The sequence below is a fragment of the Bos javanicus genome, chromosome 13 (genome assembly GCF_032452875.1).
Source record: "Bos javanicus breed banteng chromosome 13, ARS-OSU_banteng_1.0, whole genome shotgun sequence".
Taxonomy (NCBI): domain Eukaryota; kingdom Metazoa; phylum Chordata; class Mammalia; order Artiodactyla; family Bovidae; genus Bos; species Bos javanicus.
In genome coordinates this window covers 64,303,558-64,329,429 of record NC_083880.1, presented here as the reverse complement: position 1 = coordinate 64,329,429, position 25,872 = coordinate 64,303,558, and the positions used below count along the sequence as shown (strand labels likewise).

At 38.2% G+C, this 25,872-nt stretch overlaps 1 protein-coding gene across 3 annotated transcripts in view; it reads left to right on the top strand.

Annotated features, from left to right (window-relative positions):
* TRPC4AP (transient receptor potential cation channel subfamily C member 4 associated protein) overlaps positions 1-25,872 on the top strand; it is a 69,650-nt gene that overhangs the window by 16,518 nt on the left and 27,260 nt on the right. For all 3 annotated transcript variants that reach the window (XM_061437369.1, XM_061437371.1, XM_061437370.1), the window contains exons 3-7: positions 1,049-1,165; positions 9,385-9,442; positions 11,453-11,508; positions 15,924-16,052; positions 20,783-20,990. In XM_061437369.1, coding sequence (XP_061293353.1) covers positions 1,049-1,165; positions 9,385-9,442; positions 11,453-11,508; positions 15,924-16,052; positions 20,783-20,990 — 568 coding nt within the window. The remainder of the gene's footprint in view (positions 1-1,048; positions 1,166-9,384; positions 9,443-11,452; positions 11,509-15,923; positions 16,053-20,782; positions 20,991-25,872) is intronic.

The window sequence follows — 25,872 nt, the reverse complement described above, 5'->3', positions numbered from 1 at the left end:
TTTCCTTTCTCAGTTGAGAAAACAGACTCAGCATAATCCACCCACGTTCACGTGGTTATCATGATGAGCCCAGATTTGTCCTGCTCCTGAAACCAGCTTCCACTGTACTGTGTTGCCAGCAGAATTATAGTCTAGTTTTATAAATGAGAGAAATGAAACCCAGAGGAAGTAGTTCTCCCACTAATTATGTGACCTTGTACAACTTTGTGCTTTTTGTTTTTTAACCTGTAAAATGGGTCAAACTATACTCACTTCATTGAATTATTTTAAGGATGAAATGGACTTAAGTATAGAAATCCAGTGCTTGTCATGTAATAGGTTATCTGTAAGAGAGAGTTCTGCTTTTTCTTGATGAGTGGTACTTCGACCAACATCAACATCACTTGGGTACTTAACGATAAATGCACATTCTCAGGCCCCAGCCCAGACCTGTTAAATCAGAAACTGCAGATGGGACCCAGCAGTCTGGGTTTTAACATGTCCTTCAGGTGACTGGATGCTCACCACTGTATGAGAACTACTGCTCTAGTCCAGTGGGTTCCGTCTTCCCTTGCGGTTCCTGAGAAGAGAGCATAATGAGTAGGACCCTGTATTCCTCCTACTCTTCCTCCTGTTTGACCCACAGTAGTTATGCTTTCTTTTGTAAGCACAGACTCAGGAGCCAGACATCCTAGGTTTAAGTCCTGACTCTGTCACATACCCTGTTTGACATTGACAACTTCTTTGTGTCTTAGTTTCCTTATCTGTAAAATTGGGCCAATACATTATTGTTACGTCATAGAGTTGTGAGGATTTTTTAAAAGAGGTAACTTATGAAGAACCATGCCTGGTACATAATAAGCATTTAATAAGTTAGCTTCTACTACGATTACAACAACTTTTATCACATCAGCTTTTCTGTAAGTTGGCTTTTTTTTTATTGTTCATTGTGGAGGCTGTCTTTGGCTTCATGGGAATTCAAGTTGTGACTACAATGCAAACTGTTCTTTTGGTGTCTGGTTTGTGTTGGATAGTAGCACTCAGTGTCTCTTGGTTCCTTCTTCACTAGGAAATTTCTCCTCTTCTCTCCATGGAGGCTATGGCGTTTGTTACTGAAGAGAGGAAACTTACCCAAGAAACCACTTATCCAAATACTTATATTTTTGACTTGTTTGGAGGTGTTGATGTAAGTCATTGTTTATTATTACTACTGCTATTTAATGGCTTGGGAACTTTTGAAATGGGAATTAGGAAGCGTTTTAGAATTTATAGCAAGCATTTCAGAATTTTCTCTTTAGAAGCTCCATGGTATTCACCTGTGTTGAAGTACCATAGCTTTTACATTGAAAGAGTTGATTTTGTGTGAATTGATAATAATATCAACTTTTTTAAGGCACAAAGTTAATGTTTCCCAGTTCAGCTGTGATGACTAGTTTCTTCTTTGTCCTTCCAGAGATGTAATATATATATGTGTGTATGTAAATAGTTACCCTGACTGCCCCCCCTTAGGTTTATATTCTCCCCACATAGAAGTAGCATATCATATATACAGGTACCTTGCTTGCTTTTTTTCATGTGATTCTATAACTTGGAGGTAGATTCATTTTAATATGTGTAAATCTGCCTCATTATTATTAACAGCTATATAGTATTCCCTGGTATGATTATACCATTATTTACTTAGGCCTTAGTTGATGGACATTTAGCTTTCTCAACACCTTTCCTATACAAACAAGGTTGCAGTGAAAGTTTTTGTACATGTGAGTACTGTATACTTTTAGGATCAAAGCATGTGTCTTATATTGTTTATAAACTTACCAATTTATGTACCTAAAAGGCTTTTATCAACTTACATCCCCAGTAACAAAGAAGAAGAGTGTCTTTTTATCCACTCCATCGCCAACACAGTGTGTGTATGTGTATTTTTATGGACTTTGTTCTTGAGGTGTAACTTGCATACAGTGAGGTATGTCAGTAACTATGAGGAGATACATTCACCTTTGCCACCCAAACCATGAAATAGACTGTTACCAACACAGAGTAGCCTCCTTCACTAAGCAATATGTTTTAAATATTTTAAATATTTGCTAAGCAGATATGAGAAAAATGATATTTCTTCATAGTTTTTTAAAGTTTTATTGAGATATAGTTCACATCATATAATTCACCCATTTAATGTGTATAATTCAGTAGTTTTTAGTGTATTTGTAGATATGTGAGACCACCACCACAGTCACTCTAGAACATTTTTATCACCCAGAGAAGAAACTCCATATGTTTAAGCTATCACTCTCCCACTCCTCCAACCACCAGCCCCATCATAGGCAACTGTTACTCCACTTTGTCTTTATAGATAACCTTGTCTTGGACATTTCATATGAACAGAGTCACATAATATGTGATCTTTTGTTATTGGTATGTTTCACTTAGCTTAATGTTTTTAAGGTTCATCCCCATTATAGCATATTTCAGCAGTTTATTCTATTTTATGGTTGAATAATACTCTACTGGGTGGATATAGCATATTTTGTATGTTCATTTGTCAGTTAGTGGACACTTGGGCTATTTCTATCTTTTGACTGTTACAAATAATGCTGCTCTTAACACTTGTGTACAAGTTTGTGTGTGGAAATATCTTTCCATTAATGTTGGGAATATACCTAGAAGTGGGATTAATGGGTCATATAGTAGCTCTTGTATTTAATTCTTTGAGGATTTATCAGACTGTTTTCCAAAGCAGCTGCACCATTTTACATACCCACCAACAATGCACAAGGGTTCTGATTTTTCCACATCCTCTTTAACACTGGCTATTCTCTCCACTTTTGATTATAGCCATCCTACTGGGTGTGAAGTGTTACTTCATTGTGGTTTTGATCTGCATTTTCCTGTTGCGTAATGCTATTGAACATTATTTTATGTGCTTCTAGGTCATTTGTTTGTCTTCCTCAGAAAATATCGTTATTATGAATTCTGAGAGCCCTTTATATAGTCTCTGTATAGTTTTAAAAATTTATATCTTTCAATGAGTGGAATTGGATATCTTTTCGTGTGTTTATAAGTAGTTCCTTTTTTTTTCTTCTATTTGTTTATTAGGCCCTTCTCTTATTGATTTTTGTCTTAGTTCAGGCTGCTACAGCAAAATCCACAGATTGAGTAGTTTATGAACAACAGATTTATTTCTCAAAGTTCTAGAGGCTGGGAAGTCCAGATTCATGGCACTGGCAGATTTGGTGTCTCGGGAAGATCCTCTTCTGGATTACAAACGCCAGCTTCTCCCTGTGTCCACACATGATGAAGGGCTGGGGAATCTCTCTGGAGCCTCTTTCATAAGGTGTAACACCATTCGTGGGTGCTCTGCCCTCATAACCTAATCACCACCCAAAGGCCCCACCTCCTAATGCTATCACATTGGGCATTAAGATTTAGCATGGTTTTCAGGAGACAACATGCAGATTATAGTAACTTGTAAGTACTCAGTTTTTAAAGGTCCTTTGTCATAAGTGTTCTATTTTTTTCCCTAGTTTGAAAATTGAATTTTGACTTTGTTTATGATACATTTTAATGTGAAACTTTTTAGGTTTACTTTTTAAGTTGTTTACTTTTTAGGTTGTCAAACTGATCGGTCTTTCCTTTCATGGGTTCAGAGTTTTTCTTTGCCCATTGTTGCATTATAAACTGTGTCTTTATTTCCATCTAATACTTCAAAGTTTTTATCATGTATGATTAATTTTTGTACCACTTGAAATTTATTTTTATGTAATGAGTGAGGGTACTGGGATCCTGCTTCTTTTCTCTCAGATAACCTGTCCTTTCCCCTGTTACTGGGAGCATGAGGGAGGCTTTCAGGGTGTTGTGGTTGTGTTGTATCTTGATCTGGGTGTTGATTGTGTTGGATAGAGATTCACTTTGTAAAAACTGGAGCTGTATGTTTACAATTTATACTGTTTGCTTTATCACGTTCAGTTCAGTCACTCAGTTGTTTCCGACTCTTGGCGACCCCATGGACTGCAGCATGCCAGGCCTCTCTGTCCATCACCAACTCCCGGAGTTCACTCAAACTCATGTCCATCGAGTCAGTGATGCCATCCAACCATTTTATCCTCTGTCATCCCCTTCTCCTCCCACCTTCAATCTTTCCCAGCATCAGGGTCTTTTCAAATGAGTCAGCTCTTCATATCAGGTGGCCAAAGTATTGGAGTTTCAGCTTCAACTTCAGTCCTTCCAATGAATATTCAGGACTGATTTCCATTAGGATGGACTGGTTGAATCTCCTTGGAGTCCCAGAGACTCTCAAGAGTCTTCTCCAACACCACAGTTCAAAAGCATCAATTCTTCGGCACTTAGCTTTCTTTATAGTCCAACTCTCACATCCATACATGACTACTGGAAAAACCATAGCCTTGACTAGACGGACCTTTATTGGCAAAGTAATGTCTCTGCTTTTTATTTATTTATTTTTTTTTTACTTTTTAACCATACCAATATTTATTCATATTAAATATAGTTGTATTTTTACAGTGTTTAAATTTTTTTTTTTCTAATTTTATTTTATTTTTAAACTTTACATAATTGTATTAGTTTTGCCAAATATATACTGTCTAGGTTGGCCATAACTTTGCTTCCAAGGGGTAAGCATCTTTTAATTTCATGGCCGCAGTCACCATCTGCAGTGATTTGGAGCCCCCCAAAATAAAATCTGCCACTGTTTCCCCATCTATTTGCTATGAAGTGATGGGACCAGATGTCATGATCTTAGTTTTCTGAATGTTGAGCTTTAAGCCAGCTTTTTCACTCTCCTCTTTCACGTCCATCAAGAGGCTCTTTAGTTCTTCACTTTCTGCCATAAGTGTGGTGTCATCTGCGTATCTGAGGTTATTGATATTTCTCCTGGCAATGTTGATTCCAGCTTGTGCTTCATCTAGAGCTCAGCGTTTCTCATGATGTACTCTGCATATAAGTTAAATAAGCAGGGTAACAATATACAGCCTTGACGTACTCCTTTTCCTGTTTGGAACCAGTCTGTTGTTCCGTGTCCAGTTCTAACTGTTGCTTCCTGACCTGGATACAGATTTCTCAAGAGGCAGACCAGGTGGTCTGGTATTCCCATCTCTTTCAGAATTTTCCAGTTTATTGTGATCCACACAGTCAAAGTCTTTGGCATAGTCAATAAAGCAGAAATAGGTGTTTTTCTGGAACTCTCTTGCTTTTTCAATGATCCAGTGGATGTTGACAATTTGATCTCTGGTTCCTCTGCCTTTTCTAAACCCAGCTTGGACATCTGGAAGTTTACAGTTCACATATTATTGAAGCTGGGCTTGGAAAATTTTGAGCATTACTTTACTAGCATGTGAGATGAGTGCAATTGTGCGGTAGTTTGAGCATTCTTTGGCATTGCCTTTCTTTGGGACTGGAATGAAAATTGACCTTTTCCAGTCCTGTGGCCACTGCTGACTTCTCCAAATTTGCTGGTATATTGAGTGCAGCACTTTCATAGCATCATCGTTTAGGATTTGAAATAGTTCAACTGGAATTCCATCACCTCCACTAGGTTCATTCGTAGTGACGCTTCCTAAGGCCCACTTGACTTCACATTCCAGGATGTCTGGTTCTAGATGAGAGATCAAACCATTGTGATTATCTGGGTTGTGAAGCTCTTTTCTGTGTATTCTTGCCACCTCCTCTTAATATCGTCTGCTTCTGTTAGGTCCATACCATTTCTGTCCTTTATTGAGCCCATCTTTGCATGGAATGTTCCCTTGGTATCTCTAATTTTCTTGAAGAGATCTCTAGTCTTTTCTATTCTATTGTTTTCCTCTTATTTCTTTTCACTGGTCACTGAAGAAGGCTTTCTTATCTCTCCTTGCTATTCTTTGAAACTCTGCATTCAAATGGATGTATCTTTGCTTTTCTTCTTTGCTTTTTGCTTCCCTTCTTTTCACAGCTATTTGTAAGGCCTCCTCAGACAGCCATTTTGCTTTTTTGCGTTTCTTTTTCTTGGGGGTGGTCTTGATCCCTGTCTCCTGTACAATGTTATGAACCTCTGTCCATAGTTTATCAGGCACTCTTGTCTATCAGATCTAGTCCTTTAAATCTAGTTCTCACTTCCACTGTATAATCATAAGGAATTTGATTTAGGTCATACCTGAATGGTCTAGTGGTTTTCCCTACTTTCTTCAATTTCAGTCTGATTTTGGCAATAAGGAGTTCATGTCTGAGGCACAGTAAGCTCCTGGTCTTGTTTTTGCTGACTGTATAGAACTTCTCCATCTTTGGCTGCAAAGAATATAATCAGTCTGTTTTCAGTGTTGACCATCTGGTGATGTCCATGTGTAGAGTCTCCTCTTGTGTTGTTGGAAGAGGGTGTTTGCTATCATGTTATTACTTCAATTTGAAAAAACACTTCCTTTCCTTAAAGATGCCATTTTCCCCAAAGCAAAAATTGAGTGTTGAACATTTACATCCATAGCATGAGTCATAGACTATATTCCTTCAACCGTTGCTCAGCATTCCCTCTTTAGCAATCCCAGCGGTCCTGTCGCATTTACTTACTGGCCAGTTTGAAGGGCCTTTACTTCTGAATCGTTTGTCAAAGAATTTGCTTAATAGAAACCAGTGTGTTCCTGGGAGGAAAAAGAAGATAGGAGTCTTTAGCCTGGTGTCTTGTTTGCAGTGGGAACGAAGCTTTTCTCCTGCAGGTACATGCCCCATCTTAGGACATCTTCGGATCATTAGTTCTTGATTTTGTGGAGTTTTTCTTCCCTGCTTCGAGTTAGGTTAGCTTCTCCAAGAATCTCAGTGTGTTTATAGAGGCTTTTGCTTGGATTATTTTGTTCTTCACTAACCATTATTTGGGTGCATTTCTTCTTGCTGAATTCTCTTGTCATCTTGCTTCTAAAAGTACCTTTCAAAGTTCTTTATTTCTCCCTCTGCCAATCCCCAGAAAGGCTCCAAAGTAATTCCGTTTTCAACATGCTGCCTAATGCTTAGCTGAAGTGGAATGGTGGCTACACCATTCCTTGTCAACTTGAACAAACCCCTAATGTAACACTGGAAAGTGTATCCTAGAGTCTGTGAAGTTAGATGCCTGTAGGATCAAGTAGGCGTATAGTGAAGCAGGCCCAGAGTAAGATGATCTACATAAGTTAAATGACTGCAGAGACTGAGATGAACTGGAGAGTGCATGCCTGCTTTTATAGGGAAATGACTTCCATTTCTTTTGACCTTTGCCCTCAGGGATGTAGGAAATCTAGATTCGTAAGTAGAATCACAGCTTTTCAGTAGATATGGACCACATGAATTACGTCTGTGGGCCAGGTGTAATCCATGCTTGGCATTCAAGGACTTTTAATTTGTTCATTGACATAGAACATCATCTATTTGAAGACAGTTTATTTTAAATATAATAATCTATGCAGGATGAGCTCCTCATACTTTACTGGGATGACTGAAAAGCAGGGCATCTCTTTGAAAAGCTTTTGTGTAGTACATCTCAAAATCTTAAAGATCGTTATTGATTTTGCTCTGTTTGCGTTTATGTGAATCTCTTCTGAGGACATAAGTCAAAATGAGATAAAGCTTTGTATACAAAAATGCTTAGTGTGGCATTACATATAATAGTTAAAAATATTCATCAGGAGGAAGGTAGTTTTTGTTTTCTATAAGGTCAGTGGTGATATCATTGATATTCTCTGTTATTTTCTATTCTCTGCTAAATTAGTTTCCATTCTAATCCTTATTATTTCTTTTCTTTTGCTTGCTTTGGGGTTGGCTTACACCTCTTTTTTTCCAGTGAATTGAAGTAAAAGATTAGGCTATTGGTTTGAGATAATTCCTTTTTTTTTCTTTTAAGAGAAATTTTTTGCATTTTTACTGAAGTACAGTTGCTATACAATGTTATATAAGTTACAATTGTACAGCATAGTGATTCACAGATTTTAAAGGGTATGCTCCATTTATAGTTACTATAAATACTGGCTGTCTTCCCCATGTTGTATAATACATTTGTGTAGCCTGTGTTACTCTCAGTAGTTTGTACTCCCCCACTTTGATGTTGCCCCTCCCCACAACTGGTAACTACTAGTTTGTTCTCTGTATCTGTGAGTTTGCTTCTTTTTTTGCTATAGTCACTATTTTGTTTTATTTTTTAGATTCCACATACAAGTAATATTCATATACTGTTTGTCTTTCTCTGTTTTATTTCATTTATCATAATGTCCTCCAAGTCTGTTCATATTGCTGCAAATGGCAAATTTTTGTTCTTTTTTATAGCTGAGTAGTATTCTTCTCTGTGTGTGTGTATTCCATGCGTGCTTTAGTAGAACATGTATTCTGCTCTTGCTGGGCAGAATTATATAGCTATCTGTTATAGCTTATTGGTTTATCGTGTTCAAGTCTTCTGTTTGGTGATACCTCATTTTCTATCCATTATTGAAAGTGGAGTATTGTCTTGTGCAGCTACTGTTTAACTTGTCTGTTTCCTTCAGTTCTGTCAGTTTTTGCATCATGTATTTTGAGGCTCTGTTGTTAGATGCATATATGTTTATTATTGTTATATCTTTTCCAATGGATTGACCCTTTTATCATTATTAACTCTTTCTTTCAACAAAATGTGTTTTTTTTTTTTCAGAATGAGCTTTTAAATGCATATTTATTATAAACAGTTTAAACAGGAAGTGAAAGTGTTAGTCACTCAGTCATGTCTGACTCTTTGCAGCCTCATGAACTAGCCCACCAGTCTCCTCTGTCCACGGGACTCTCTAGGCAAGAATACTAGAGTGGGTTGCCATTCCCTTCTCAGGGGATCTTCGTGACCCAGGGATCGAACCTGGATCTCCCACATTTCGGGCAGATTCTTTACTGTCTGAGCCAGAAGGGAAGCCCTTAAACAGTTATATGTTGTATTAAAAGTATGTAAAATGATAAATGAATGCATATCCTCTCCAGCCCCCTGTGGAAATCAGTATTAACAGTTTATGGTGTATCTTTTGTGATTCTTTTTATAAACTTGTGTTTATAAAAGAACATAAATATTCTAAAGCAAGAGTAATCATTGTTGTAATGTTCTGCAGCTTTTAAAAATTTGAAGCCACATTGGATCCCAGAGGTTAACTAATCTAACATTCTTATCTTTTGAAATGAGAGTTGAGACCATGGTGGGACCCTGACTTGCCCAAGTTTTCATGGAGAATAGGTGGCTGAGCTGTGACTAGAACCCAGGTTTCCTGACTCTTGGTACAGTGCTCATTTCCCTGAACTTCATTGCCTTCTCCCTGTGTTGGGAACAAAAGGGCCTTGCAGTACCATGACAGGTATTTGGGCCATGAGTTATCACAGCAAAGATTGTTTTATAAGTTGTGCTTTGAATTTTGAAGATTTTATCCCTTTTTTTTTTTTTTTAAATAGCTCCTTGTAGAAATTCTTATGAGGCCTACAATTTCTATTCGGGGACAGAAACTGAAAAGTAAGTATACTCAGCAGCTACTGGTGCTCATTTTCTAACCTGCTATTGTGGTGATTCCCAGGAGTGTCTCTTCTTTCCCTTCACACTGAGGACATGCCTTACATTCAGCTGTAGAACATTCTCCGCCTAACTGCTCTCTTTATTTTATGCTCGGTAGAAAATACAAATCTGGTGCTTTAAATCAAAAAGTGTGAAAATTACTGGACTAAAAGAATTGCATCTTTGTAATTTCTAACAGTCTTTGGGTTCAGCTTTTATGTTTTCTTTGCAAATTCTTATTTCTCATATCACTAATTGAGAGAGTAAGGAAAAAACTGGCAAGATCATTTACTTTTTTTAATTACTGTCTTGTTTTTGTTGTTATGAGGTTATTCACGTTCTTTGTAAAAAGTTCCGTTACTACCAGAATGTGTGTGGTGAAAAGTCAGAGTGTTAAGATAGCACATAATTTCTTGAATTGGCGGTGGGTATATGGGTATTGTCCTATTATTAGTCTTTATAACTTACACATGTTGCAAATACTATTTTTAGGTCATCCTTTTGTAATTTTTAAAAAAAACTGTAAAAAAATAAAAAACTGTAAAAAATTAAAAGACATTAAAAGCCAGGGATCAGTTAACATTTGATGAATGTTTACTACAAACATCAGTTTGTTTTTTTTTTTAATGAAAAATTTTTCTTCTAAACAAAATCAACATGACATAGTGTATAAGGAAGGCCTTGTTTATACGTGCAGGAGCAGTTAGGAGGATTTGTATTCATCTTTGATGTCGTACCTTTGTATCCTGTCTAAACTGATTCTTCCCGTCCTTGGTCCTCGTAGCAAGTAGCAGCTTGTAATTACCTGTTGGTGTACTTATTTATTCTCTCTTCCCCTCTAAATTCATAAGTTCTATGAGGCTTTGTCTTTTTTTTTCCCCTGCTAACCTCTGTATATTCTGTATCTGCTCTAGAGTGGATGCTGAATAAATATTTGATGAATGAGTGAGTTCCAATTCCCTTTGAAAATGAAGGTCTAGAAGTACTGAAATACACTGATTTGGTGTTCCAGTCTGCTCCGAAGTCATGAAGTAAACCAAAAAGCCCCCTTAGGTTGAAAAGCAGTGGTGAGGGATATAGGACATCTCCATTGTCTCAAGATTATGTCAGTTAGTCCTCTGGTCACTCTAGCTTGGCAGGGCTGCCCACTGGAATTGTGAAGGGAAGCTTGACATTTTAGAGTTTGTGGCAGCATGGGAATGAATGTAAACAGTTTTTAAAAATAAAAAATGATGCCAAACAAAGCACTTTATCCATGGTTCATACTCAGCTTTATTATCTCCTGCTTTTGAGGTCATGAAAATTTATTTTCCATTTTGTCATACTCTTCTGTTCCTGCTCACGGAGAAGTAACTAGTTCTTTATTAGAGTCAGTAGGTTAGGGATTAAAAGCCTTTTATTTAGCACAAATAATAAAACAGAACACTTTGAGTCTGGAGTAAAAAAGACTTCCTTGTTTGCTGCTAATAGAATTTTCAATGGAGATTTATAACAACAATCCTGGTGCTGATACTTTAGTTTTAGTGGATTCTTACAGTTCTGTTTTTGGAAATGTGTTTTAGGGAACCAGTTCAACACAAGCATAAAATTAAGGCTGTATGTTACATTATTTATTTCTAGCCTATTTAAATAGCAAAAGTAAAAGAAAAAGAAAAGCTGGATATGATTTTAAGCAAGCTGCAAAGGGAACATGGCTTATTAAGTGATAACACCACAACAGGTTGAAATTATGAAGACTGTGGACCCTAATAAGCATACTAGTATATCAGACCAAAAAGCTATATACAAATTGGTTAATAGGCTCTGATGGGCATCCTGAAACTCGGGTAAATAAGGACTGGAAGGAGGTATGCTGAAAGGAAAATAATCATTTTGGGATCATGAGGAACAATTCTTATGTTCAAAAATTTGATTCTGTTGTACTGTCTTTCCAATGAGAAAAATAACCAGTTGTTCCCCTTTCACTTTCAGTAAGTGATGAAATGTCCAAGGACTGTTTGAGCATCTTGTATAATACCTGTGTCTGTGTAAGTACCCCTGCCACTGGGACCTCATTTATCTCCCTACCAGATCTGCAGTGCTTGAGGAAGGAAGATTTGAATGGGGGTGGTAGACATGACAGCTATCTTCACACATTGGAGAATTGGACTTATGGACTTATGTGTGCCTGAGAACCAGAACCAACAGGTAGAAATTGTGGGGTGGCAAAATTTCATAGTAATTGTTAAGAACCATGGCTGATTCAACAGCTACTGAACTCTTCTAGCCCTGGAGGAGTCCAAGCAGAGACTGAACAAATACTTGTTAAATGGATGCAAGCCTGGGAAGAGTGTCTATGACCTTTTAGGATTTCTTTAAACTCTACTGTGCCTACTCCTTCATTTTTATTGTTAGAAAACAGAACAAGAACCAGAAGGCCTACCTTTTGTTGACCAGGACACTCATCTAGGTTGATCACTGAGTGAGAAAGAATGGTAAATAGAAGCAGTTTGGTAGAGAGAGCATAGCACTTAGTGCTGGAAGTTGACTCGGGATTCTGGCTCTTGTCTTCATGCTTATTCATTCTCCCTGTGCTTCAGTTTCATTTCTTAGTAGAGTGTGGTTAGTAATCATACTAACAACACCATAGGGTTATTGTGAGGATTAAATGAGATGATAGATGTGAAAGCACTTTGTAAAGCAATATACAGTGTTAATTTTTGTAAGACACAATACCTGTCTTTTGGGAGCTTATGTGGTAAACTGTAAAGAGTGAATCATATACAACAGAAGGAAACAGCTGCTGTTGCAGAAGTGAAACCTATATGCAGTCAAAGCACAAAGGAATATTTAATTTTCATTTCATTGCTTGCTTCATTCAAAGAAAGATTTCAAGCACCTTGTTAGGAGCATGTAAAATCTACCAAGATCATTAATTTAGAAGCAGATATCCAGGAATTGGGCTGAACATAAAATCATCTGTACCATGGATGGGGTACAAATTTGGATTTAAGCATCTTAACAACCAACACAAATAGGGAAATATGTTTCAGTGCTTAACACAGTTAAGCATCTATTATAACAGTGCTCTGCAATAGAAATATAACACAAAACACTCAGGTTCTTTTTATTTTACCTTTAGGAATGATGTGTTTATTAGTTCAGGATTGATATCCTAAGATAAAAATCGGCATCCACAAAGATCTTGACAACATACATGATAGACCATTTGAATAAAAAGAATTAAAAAGGGATAAGCTTTGGATATAACTATAAACATACGGGAAATAAAAACTAAGGTCCTGAGCAAGGGAGGTATGTCTTAGGGACATACAAATGAAAAATAGTTTAGGGGCCTAAACTGTCAGTAAGTTCAGAGTTCAAAAGGATTCATCAAAGACTACTGTCACCAAAAAAGGCTAAAACAAGCTTAGTCTACTGATCAGTCGAAATAAAATATTTAAAAGGAGTTGCACCCTTGTGTGCGACTCAGCAGTGGTGCCCTGCTTCCATGACTGTGCAGCTTTCCTCTGGGGGCACTCCTTGCCAGAAATTTCCTCCCTCCTGTTCCCTTGGGCCATCTTTCTGTGGTGGTCCTGGGATCCTGGCCCGGGGACTGCTCTCCAGTCCCCAATCTCCAGCTTCCCAGCCACCGTGCCCACCGGTGGACCCACATCCCAGTCCAGGCTTCCGGGGCATCTTAAAGACCATGGGTCCTTGGAAAAATGATGGAGAAGGAGTACTGTCAGGCCAAAAGGGCACAAAACAGATTTAAATTTCCTTTGGGGACAAAGTTTTATAGAGTGAAACCTATGTCATGGAAGAAGAAAGTATAATTTATGGAAGAAACTGAGACATTCTGTGACATTTTTCTCATTTGTTCAACAGTGCTTATTCATCCCTTCCAACACAGCAGACCGTCTTTTTATAGAAAAGTTAAAATAATAATATAGTTCAGTGGTACATATCATTTACTATTTACCTGGTTACATTTTAGGAACAATAAATTCACCAAAACTCTCAGCTGAATTAAAGTGGTTTTTGTTTTTGTTTTTCTACCCAAGTAACTCTAGAAATGCGGATCAAACTAGTTCATTTTTTCAAAGGGAAAATGTGCATTGTGGCTTATGATTAGCCACCTTAATTGCCTGTTACATATACATTAGCTTGAACTTAGATATTCACTGTTAGTTATTGTTAGCAGCATTTGTCCTTTTGTGAAACCAGTATCAGAAAACTTACACCCTTTAAGACATTCTTTATAAAATGTATAAATTCTTCAAAAATATTTGAAAAGGAGTGTTACTGCATGCAGATATTTATAATTCCGAGTTTGCCTCTGTAGACTGTGAAAGCAAATTGTTTAATTTTTTTTTTAAATGCGCTTTGATGTTTCAAAACAAAAAGAAACTCTAATTCCATTGACTGACTTTAAAATCAGCTATAATCATTAGTCTTCAAAAGCATTTTGCACAGATTGGTCACCTGGATTCTACAAGAAGGCATGTGCTGGTGGTGGTCTCCCAGCAGCACACAGCCCTTCCCAACACTCTCTTATTCTGTTTAGAATAATCATACTGATGAGGTCAGAATTCATGGTTCAGTTTCAGAAAAAAAGTATTCATTGTACATTAACCATTTAGAGGTCATTTAAATAACAAATGTATTGTAAAAGACATGTAGAATTTTAAAACTGAAGATTCGGACCTGTTTTTTCTCTTTTTTTTAAAAAAAGAGTTATGTAATAAACCTGCACCTAATCTGCATTTTTAGTCACTGATTAGGCTATGTATATTTTGTGTTTGCTTCTGTGTACCACATTTTAAAAAGTATAAAAATGTATTATACTGGTCTCTCAAGAATGTTAGAGTATAATATAAAAGTACTCCAAAAACAGATGAAATAACCTATCACTCCAGCATACTAGGTTGTTTTAAATGTCCTCGTAGCCAGTTTTTTTGAAAGTAAGAAAAGAAGTAGGAAGAAATAGTTGAAGTTAATTTTAACATTGTAGTTTATTTAATACAGAGTATGTCAAGAATACTATTCCAATGTGTAATCAACATGAGTAATTTTTAGTGAGATAACATGTAATCAGTATAAGTAATTATTAATGATACATTCTTTTTTTATTTTAAACTGTCAAAGTCCAGTGTATTTTTTGCTCTTACAGCACATCTCAGTTCAGACTAGCCACATTTCAAGTCCTCAGTAGCCACATGCAGCTAGTGGCACAGGTAGGCACAGACAGACCCGTAAGGTAAAAATAAGCTAATTGTTCAGGTAGTGCACAATTATAACTAAAGCCGGTAAGAAATTGTTCTTATTAAAGAAAAGATGATGCATGTGTGATGTAAAGACCCCATCATTCACAGCTTCCATGCTGTTAATAGTCTTATGGGGCAGTCCTACAAGAGTGCCAAAGAATTTTTGAACTGTGGTGTTGGAGAAGACTCTTGAGAGTCCCTTGGACTGCAAGGAGATCCACCCAGTCCATTCTGAAGAAGATCAGCCCTGGGATTTCTTTGGAAGGAATGATGCTAAAGCTGAAACTCCAGTACTTTGGCCACTTCATGTGAAGAGTTGACTCATTGGAAAAGACTCTGATGCTGGGAGGGATTGGGGGCAGGAGGAGAAGGGGACGACAGAGGATGAGATGGCTGGATGGCATCACTGACTCGATGGACGTGAGTCTGAGTGAACTCTGGGAGTTGGTGATGGACAGGGAGGCCTGGCGTGCTGCCTGGGGTCGCAAAGAGTCGGACACGACAGAGTGACTGAACTGAACTGAACTGAATGTTAATGATACTCCAGTAGAACACAGTTCAGTTTTAATAAAGGGCAAGGAAGGGGAAGGAAAGACAGGGAAAGAAGGAAGAAAAAAAGAAAAGGAATGGGAAAGAAAGAAAATGAAACAGAAGAAAGAAGAAGAAACAAAAACATAAAGATAGGATGATGTGGTCCAACCTGTGCTGATCTGATTTACATCCAGGTTAGATGGAAACCTAGGGCTTTCAAAGTTGCAAACACCAGTGCCTCCAAGGATCAGGTAGAAAACAAGAAAGGTTTGCCTGTTTTGGAGTGGGCAAACTTTAGTCACAAGTCACAAGTGACTAACCTGTGACTAACCTGGAGTAAGATTGTCCTGTCTCTTAAATTCAAAATTTAAAAGGTGCTGCTGGCCATATAAAACTTGTCTTACTAGGTGCTGGTTTGTAGCGCTTGATTTAAATACTAGGCAGATACTAGGTTAAGAACCTATGATGGATATTATTTAAAAACTCCTCCCCAGAAAAAAAATGCATTCATACAGTGTTTTATATATAGTTGTAGGAATTTAAGGTCTCAGCTACAATTCCTGGTATAGCATGGAATTGCTTTTCCATGTCTGGAGGGGATATTTTGCCCTTTATGTTTTATTATGTGATTTTAACCTGTTCTGTCTTTTCTTCTCCCCTGATAGACGGAAGGGGTTACAAAGCGTTTGGCTGAAAAAAATGACTTTGTGATCTTCCTGTTTACACTGATGACGAGTAAGAAGACATTCTTACAAACAGCAACCCTCATTGAAGATATTTTGGGTGTTAAAAAGGTGAGCTGGGTCCTCTGGCTGGTGCGTGACCAGGTGGAGCAGAATGTCTCAGACAGCTGTACATGAGTGATATACAAGAGCTCTTTTAAAGAAGAATTTTTGCTATATTCCTTATAAATACTTAAATATATTTATAAATATATAATATAGTATATGCTAACAGAATATTTATATATAAACATATAAATACTTAAGGTTTTAAAATACTTAAATATATTTAAGTAACACAAAAAAGTTATTTTTTTGTGTTGCTTAAATATATTTACTAGGTTATGCTCCTTATAACAGATCTTAAGTGACTATAAAACTTAAGACAGATTGAAATCAAACTAATTATAAAACTCAAAAGGACAAATTGACGTGAATTTAATGTGTCAGCTATTGTTACTGTGCTGAAATCAAATTGTCCCTCAATTATTATGATGCAGGATCTTTTTCTCATAGCTCTTCTGCTGTATGCTGTGCAGGGACTCTGTTTTGCTACCACTTCTCTATATTTGAACTGTTGTGAAGCTTTCTTATGGTGATGTTTGACTTTCACTTGTTACATTCACCTGTGTTTTTTCTCATTACTCTTCAGCAGTTACTTTTAATTGACACCAACATAAGAAATAACAAATATGAGCACTGAAATCCTGCTACTTGGTCTTAAGACGAACTTTCAAATGATGCAGAATATGCTTTTCTTAAAAAAAAAAAAAAAAAGGCAAACTGTAATCGAAAGCACTAAATTAAAAACTTGTCATCAAGCACTCACAGACCTCTCCAGAGGTCTGTAGACATGTTAGAAAAGCACTGTATTAGATTTTTGGCATAATGCTTGTTAGAACCTGGTTTTCTTCCCCCAGTCTGTGTCAGTTACAGTTGGCAGATTTCTTTTACTACTGAGGAGGTGGGAGTTAGCATTGCTCTTAGAGTTGCTGTTGCAGTGAAAAGAGCACCATGTGCATTGTGGAGATCCCCGCTTTCACTTCTGTCATCCTGCTGCACTTTCCCCAGGCTCTGCTTGTCATTGCCCAGGCCAAAGATGCACAAGTGACCCATTGTCTGTAGGAACACACTGGAGATGTGTGCAGGTCCCAGACAGACCCTTTGTTCCTTTTGATGAAAAGGCTTTGTTATTTTTCCAATAATTGTATGTTCGTTTGTGAGAAGGGGCTTCCAAGGCGGAAACTCCAAATTCCCTGACAATCTCAGCATGAGACTCTGGGATTGCTCCTTCATAACTTTGCCTCCTTGTCCCTTGTGTGCTCTCTCCCCTCTCATACTTTTCTGTGTTGCCAAAAATGGTGATGAGTTTTGCTAGATGTTAGTTGGAAAGAATAGACACCTTAAAGAGAGTGGGAACACAAGCCACAAACTGGGAAAAGATATTTGCAACTCATTCAACTAACAAAAGATTGGTGTTCCGAGTTTATCATGAATTCCCTGGCGCTCCAGTGGTTGGAGACTCTGAGCTTCCACTGCGGGGGGCACGAGTTCAATACCTGGTCAGGAAACAAAGATCCCACATGCCTCATGGTACGGCCAGACAAACAACAAAAAAGACCAAAAGCAACAGTAGAATTTATCGTGAATTCTTACGCATCAGCAGGGAAGAGACAATTGGCCCAGTAGAAAAATGGGCAGTGATAGGAACAAGCATTTTACAGAAGAGAGACAGATGATCCATAAATAGAAGATGCTTAACTCCCATGAGAATGTGCATCACTGCAAACGTATTACTGCGGACACCTTTTTGTATCAGTGGAGTAAACCTATTTTGTTTTCTAGTTGAATATGCGCCTTCCCTGTGACCCACACCTATGGAAGCATTTCCTTGAGGACTGAGGCACTAGTATCGTGGCCTAGGTCACCTGTAACCTGTGCCCAGGCATGCTTGTGGGGAAGCTCAATTCCAGGACAGTGATTCTTTTATTTATTTATTTTTGGCTATGCTACGTCTTCATTGCTGTGCAGGCTTTCTCTTGTTGCAGCGAGCAGGGGCTGCCCTCTAGTTGCAGTGCACAGGCTTCAGTAGTTGCAGCACGTGGGCTCAGTAGTGATGCTCGCAGCCACTAGAACACAGGCTCAGTAGTTGTGGCACAAAGGCTTTTAGTTGCTCCATGGCATGTGGAATCTTCCTGGACCAGGGATCAAACCTGTATCCCTCACATTGGCAGGCAGATTCTTAACCACTGGACCACTAGTGAAGTCCCCAGAACAGTGATTCTTAGAAATAAAAACACTAAATTGAAGCCACAAGGGTGTGAAATCAATTCAGTGGATCTACCAGCTAATAGAAAAGATCAAAATGTATTGTGTAAGGGTAACTCAGTTTTTGTTTCATGTGTATACACATATTTATGCATTCACCAATGTATATTTGCTAGGTTGTGATGGAAAATTTATTTTTTACTCTTGAATATTGTCAGGATGGTTTGGAAGCCACTGCCCCAGAAAAACTTCTGCACCTGTGCATCAAGAAACACATAAGAACGTTTAAAGCATTATTGATTAAGAGCCTGAAATCTGGTCTCTCTGATCCATCAACAGGAAAATGGATAAATGTCCTCTATTCCCACAATGGGATATTATACAATGAATGTTGCTATAAGCAGCAACATAGCCAAATCATAGAAATTATTGATAGAAGTCAGTCAAAGAAGATGGTCTATAGTATATCATTTTTACAAAGCTCAAAAATAGGCAAACTCAAATTATACAAAACTTTTTTCAATGAAAAAACAGTAATAAAATTCAGAATAGCGGTTACCTCTGGTAGAGAGGCAGGGAAATGTGATAGAAGAGGCGCACATAGCTGTTCACTTTGTTTTACTTTGTGGCATATATTACACCAAGTATTAAATAAAAATTAAAATGTAACCCAAACAAGTGCACCTGAAGAGTGGGAGGGCCTGGGTTGTAACCCCACACCCTAAGTTAGCCAGGGCTAGAGGAACTGATGAGCTGAAAGTTTTCAATAATAACAATAGCCAACATTTATTGTTACTATTGTTACTGAGAAGCAAAGGTGGAAGAAATTGTTCTCAAATACCCCTCCACAGACAACCAGAAGTGGGAGTAGGATTCAGGAGGGCTTCTAGGAATCATCTATTTGTTCATGACATGTTTATTGAGACCCTCACTACCAGGTTCTATGCACTGAAGCCCTGGAGAGAAGGTAAGACACACCTTGCCCTCAAGACAGTGTCAGTTTATTTGGGAAATTAGATGCAGGAATAGAAAACTTCGTGTGATATGTGCAGTGATAGAGAAATACCCAATCCAGTGAAAGTTGAGTAAATTTATGGGATGAGGGGTAGCAGGTGTTATCTGAGGAATGTCAGGATGCTTCAAGGAGAGAAACTCATGTGATGTATGTGCAACATTTGTGGCTCTTAAGAAAGGAAATGAGAATATAACCAGATAACAAAAAGCATTTCATTAAACTCAGTACTCACTCATGATAAAAGCTAGGAATAGAAAGAAAATTCCTTAAGGTGATACTGACTATCTGTTAAAATTTACAGCAGACATCCAACTGAACCTGGAACTTTGGGAATACTTCTATTACAGGAAAAGGGGAGAATGTCTGCTGTCATTTACTCTCGATAATTGGTTACATAGGCAGGTACACAAGGAGACGCCTTTGGGAATGTTCATTGCTAATTTGTTTAATAGTGAAAAGTTGTAGTCCACCTTAACACACACATATTGTAAAAGGAGAAAGATTGAATAAATCATAGGGTAAAACAGTGAGAAATGAATAAAGCAGACTTATTTGTATCAATAAAGTTAAATTACAGTGTTGACTGTGAAAAATAGGGTATAATATGTCAATCACACTGGATGCAGAACAAAACTGTATATTTTTGTTTATTGAGGTATAATTATATTAATTTCAGGTATACAGCTTAGTGATTCAAAATTTTAAAAAATTATGCTCTGTTAAAATTTATTTTAAGAATTTATTTGGCTGCATCCGGTCTTAGTTTTGGCACGTGGGATCTTTTGTTGTGGCACATGGACTCTAGTGTGGTGTGCAGGCTTGATAGTTGGCGGCATGCAGACTTGGTGGCTCTTAGGCATGTGGGATCTTAGTTCCCTGACCAGGGAGGATTTTTAACCACTGGACCACCAGGAAAGTCCCTAGGTTATACTCCATTTAAAGTTATAAAATACTAGCTGCATTCCCTGTGCTATACGTTATATCTTTATTTTAAACATAGTAGGTTGTGAACAATAACATGTATTTTTGTGGAAATATTTGTAAGTGTGAACGTGTAGAAATAATAGAGTTCAGAGTAATGGTTACCTCTGAGGGGAAAGAAGTGAAGGCTACTGGATAGGGACACACAGGGGCGTTCACCTATGTTTAAAATATTTTATGCCTTAAAAAGAGAACATCTGTGGCAATTTCTCATTCATAAAACTTGAATGGTAGACTTTTTTTTTTTTAAGCCAAAATGGGACATATGAGCAAAGGTAGAGAATACAAATAGTGGCGCTCAAAGGGTTTAATCCTCAAACCAAGACTGCTAGGTAGATTAGTTCTGTTTAACAAATGAGAAAACAAAGATTTAAATTCCATGACTTACTTAAGGTTGCACAGCTGCAAATTGCAGAGCTGGGATTTGAACCTAAGTGGTCTAAATACCAAGCTCCATTCTCAGGGGAATGCAGTAGAGCGGCACATTCAGTCTCAAATGAACTGAGCATGGGAATTGTTTTGTTTGTGTCTTTTGTAGGAAATGATCCGACTAGATGAAGTCCCCAATCTGAGTTCCTTAGTATCCAATTTTGATCAGCAACAGCTTGCTAATTTCTGCCGGATTCTGGCTGTCACCATTTCAGAGATGGATACAGGGAATGATGACAAGCATACACTTCTTGCCAAAAATGCTCAGCAAAAGAAGAGCTTGAGCTTGGGGCCTTCTGCAGCTGAAATTAACCAAGGTAAACTCTCTAAGTTGTCAGAATTTTGACACTGTAGCACTGAGATCCCTTCCTAAATCTTTTCTTTCAGTATTTCTAGAGATTTGACTCCATGTGAGGGCTCCTTGGGGTCACTTAGAGTGTGTAAAATTTGTGTGTATCTGTTCATTATTTTGGGGGACCAAGTCCATAGCCATCAGATTTTTTAATAGTTACAGAATTTCAAAAAAGTGAAGCACCAGTATTTATCAGAATTAAAAGTACATATGTCTTTTGTTCCACTACACTTTTTCTGGGTCTTTATGCTATATGCAAAAAATCTTTGGTCATTACTTTGCTGACAAAGGTCAGTCTAGTCAAAGCTATGGTTTTTCCAGTAGTCATGTATGCATGTGAGAGTTGGAGTATAAAGAAAGCTGAGCACCGAAGAATTGATGCTTTTGGACTGTGGTGTTGGTGAAGACTCTTGAGACTCTCTTGGACTGTCCATCCTAAAGGAAATCAGTCCTGAATATTCATTGGAAGGACTGATGCTAAAGCTGAAACTCCAGTACTTTGGCCACCTGATGCAAAGAACTGACTCATTGGAAAAGACCCTGGTGCTGGGAAAGACTGAAGGCAGGAGGAGAAGGGGATGACAGAGGATGAGATGGTTGGATGGCACCACTGACTCGATGGACATGAGTTTGAGCAAGCTCTGGGAGTTGATGATGGACAGGGAAGCCTGGCATGCTACAGGTCCATGGGGTCGCAAAGAGTCGGACATGACTGAGCTACTGAACTGATACTGACTGATGCTATATGCTATGTGTGTGTGTATATATGTGTGTGTATGTTTCTCTGTACAGGGAAGATCCCCTGGAGGAGGGCATGGCAGCCCACTCCAGTATTCTTGCCTGGAGAATCCCCATGGACAGAGGAGCCTGGTGAGCTACAGTCCATGGGGATGTGAAGAGTCAGATACGCCTGAAGCGACTTAGCACTTGTGTATGTACACACACACACACACAGAGAAAGATATATACAGTCATACATTAGAGAGACTGGAAGTTCGGTTCCAGTATCTGCAGCACTGTGAGAAATACTGCAGTAGAGTCACACAAACTCTTTGGTTTCCCAGTGCATATAAAGGTTATGTTTACACTCTACTTAGTCTATTCAGTGTGTAATAAGAGCACTATATCTAAAAAAAAGTACATACTTTAATTAAAAATATTGCCTAAAGTGCTAGCCATTATCTGAGCCTTCAGAGTTATAATCTCTTTGCCTCAGTGTTGATGGCTGCTAACTGATCAGAGTGGTGGTTGCTGAAGCTTGGGTAGCTGTGGCAGTTTCTTAAAATAAGACTGCAGTTTGCTACATGGATTGACTCTTTCATGAATGATTTCTCTGTAGCAGGCAATGCTGTTTGTTGGGATTTTACTCATAGTAGAACTTACTTCAAAATTGGAGTCAATCAGAAAAAAAAAAAAAATTGGAGTCAATCTTCTCAAACCCTGCTGTTGCTTTATCAACTAAGTTTATGTAATATTCTTAAATCCTTTGTCATTTCAGCAGTCTCTTTTTTTATTGAAGTATAGTTGATATACAGTGTGTTAGTTTCTGCTGTACAGCAAAATGAATCAGTTATGCATATACATACATCCACTTTTTTAAGACATTCTTTTCCCATATAGGTCATCACAGAATACTGAGTGGAGTTCCCTGTGCTATACAGAAGTTTCTTACTAGTTATCTATTTTATATATAGTAGTGTGTGTATGTCAATTCCAGTCTTCCAGTTTATCCCTCCCCCGCTTCCCCCTTAGTAGCTGTAAGTTTGTTTTCTCCATATATGACTCTATTTCTGTTTTGTAAATAAGTTTATTTGTACCTTTTTTTTTTACTTTTAGATTCCACATATAAGGGGTATTATATGGTGTTTATCTTTCTCTGGCTTACTTCACTCAGTATAACAATCTGTAGGTCCGTGTTGCTGCAAGAGGCATTATTTCATTTTTTATGGCTGAGTAATACTTCATTGTGTATATGTACCACATCTTTATCCATTCATCCATCAGTGGACATTTGGGTTGCTTCCATGTTCTGGCTATTATAAATAGTGCTGCAATGAATGTTCTGGTGTATGTATCTTTTTGAATGATGGTATTCTCCAGGTACATGCAGGGCTTCCCTTGTAGCTCAGTTGGTAAAGAATCTGCCTGCAGGGCAGGAGACCCGGGTTTGATTCCTGGGTTGGGAAGATACCCTGGAGAAGAAAATGGCAACCCTTTCCAGTATTATTGCCTGAAGAATCCCATGGACAGAGGAGCCTGGAAGGCTACAGTCTGTCAGGTAGCAAGAGTCAGACATGACTTAGTGACTAAACCACCAGATATATGCCCAGGAGTGGGATTGCAGGATCTGACTGGTAGCTCTGTTTTCAGTTGTTTAAGGAAATAGAGGTATACATAGTAGTCAGCTTTGGCTACCATAACAGGATAGCATAGACTGAGTGGCTTAAACAACAGAAATTAGTTTCTCACAGTTTTGGATGATACAGGTCCAAGATGCAAGTGCCATCGGCAGTGGTTTTGGTGAGGCCTCTCTTCCTGACTTGCAGATGGCCGCCTTCTCACTGTGGCCTCAGTGTGACCTTCTCTCTGCACATGCACAGAGAGCTCTGGTGTCTCATCCTCTTAAATAAGGATACCATTGCTGTCAGATTAGGACCTCATTTTATGATCTCATTTAATTACCTCCCTAAAGACTCTGTCTCCAGATACAGTCATGTTGTGGATTAGACCTTCAACGTAACAATTTGTGGGGGGACACAGTTCATTCCATTATAGTGTGGAAGGCTAAAGTGTGTAGGATGTTGCCAAAAAGTTTTTGTTTTGTTTCTAATAAACTGCGGCTGTGAAATAGTTTTCTTGACCAGCAAAATGATGATTTATCTATCTTCCTGCCCCTCAGTTAATAAAAATGTTAGAGCACTTTATAGGCTGCTCAGAAACTACCAATTATTTCTTCTGTCGATTCAGATGGAAACAAATGGATCCATCTGTGGGGAAAAGGTCTTTCAAATTTTAGTCAGAGATGCAAATAAAGCCTCAGGCCTGGCAATTATCAATTTATAGGTGACACAGAGATGAGAGGGGCTGATTTACACAACATGTGAGCTAGAATGGAATTCAGAATCCTCTCAGAGATCTGGAAAGCAGGGCCTCAACTGCAGCAGAAAAATTTACAGGAATATTTTGGAAATACTGATGTTTTAACAAATAAGAGAGACAAGGTCTGCTTTTGCAGAAATTATTGGAAGTTGTGGATGTTTTAATTTTCAGCTGGTTTAACATTAGCCAACAGTGTGTGTGGTAGCTACTGGTAAAGCTGTGAGAAGTACAGATTGTACAATGCTGGGGTTGCCAGTCCCCTGAGATTGTGCATAAGTTGGTGAGTAAAGTGAGGCCAGTGAGTTTTTTCTGAGAAGAGACTCCATAACTTTGATCAGCTTTCATCATCAGAGAATCCATAACATTCATCAGAGATGAGTGACTAACAAAAGCTCAGGACCCTGTCGGGTGGGAATCAGTCTCAGAATCCTAAATACTGGGCAGGTCACATCTGAATGGCTGTGTTTAGTGTTCAGGGTGTGTTGACTAGGTCTTAGGAACTGCCCTCCGAGGAACAGTTAGGAAAACTGGAGCTGTTTACCTGGAGAAAGAAAATGTGACTAAAAATCCATGTTTTTGAAATTTTTCAAAATTAGAAATTTTTAGAATTCATACTTATCATTTATTTTATTTTTTGTGGGGGGAAATCTACAGTTGTGTTTTTTTTTTATTCACAAACTACAAGATGAATAGCAGGTATACAGCAGAAAGTTTGTTCTCCTCCCAGTGGTGACGTATCACCAGTTTCTCATCTGTCCCTCCAGAGATGCCCAGCCACGGGGGTGGAGGAGGGAATGAGAGAAGACTGGCTCCTTTCTGGTTGTACTGATGATGATGTAAAATAAGCACCATGCTGCCTCTGACTCTTTTCAGATAACTTTATCTTGCAAAGCATCCCATTCCAGTACATGTAGAATTACCTGATTCCTTTTTACAAGTGGATAGCCATTGTATGGGTGTACCGCAATTTATTTAATTAGTCCAGTGTTGATGGAAATTTGGTTTCCCTCGTCTTTGTTCCTACAAATAACATCTTTATGTATAGAGTTTAATGTACTGGATATTTGCCTTTTAAATGTTGATAGATGTTAACAAATTTACCTTCCATAGAAATTACTAGTTCATCTTCCCACCCTGTATACCCTTCCCAGTATAGGGCTATTTTAGATTTCTTGATATTTGTCAAACTTGATAAGTAAGAAATGGTATCTCAAAAGAAACAAATGTAAACACAAAACCAAAAAATTCTATCCCAGTATATTTTTGTTACTTGATGTGAAAGTCACATTAAAAAACCAACCACTTAGTTCAGTGACTTATAGTACCTTTGCAGTTTGTGCGGCCACCACCTCCATCTAGTTCCAAACCATTTTCCTCATCCCAACAGGAAACCCTGAACACATTCAGCAGTTACTCCCCAGCCCCTCTCCCCGCAGCCCGTGCTAAGCGGCCTTAGTTGTGTCCAGCTCTTTGCGACCCCGCCAGGCTTCTCTGTCCATGGGATTCTCCAGGCAAGACTACTGGAGTGGGTTGTCATTGCCTTCCTCCAAGGGATCTTCCAGACCCAGGAATCAGACCCCTGCATCTCCTGGGTCTCCTGCATTGGCAGGCAGGAAGCTCTATTCCCCCCAGCCACTGGCCATCATCTGCTTTCTGTCTGTGGATTCACCTATTCTGGGTTTTTCATATAAATGGATTTTTAAAATGTGTGACCTTTTGTATCACATCTCATACCTTTTTCACTTACC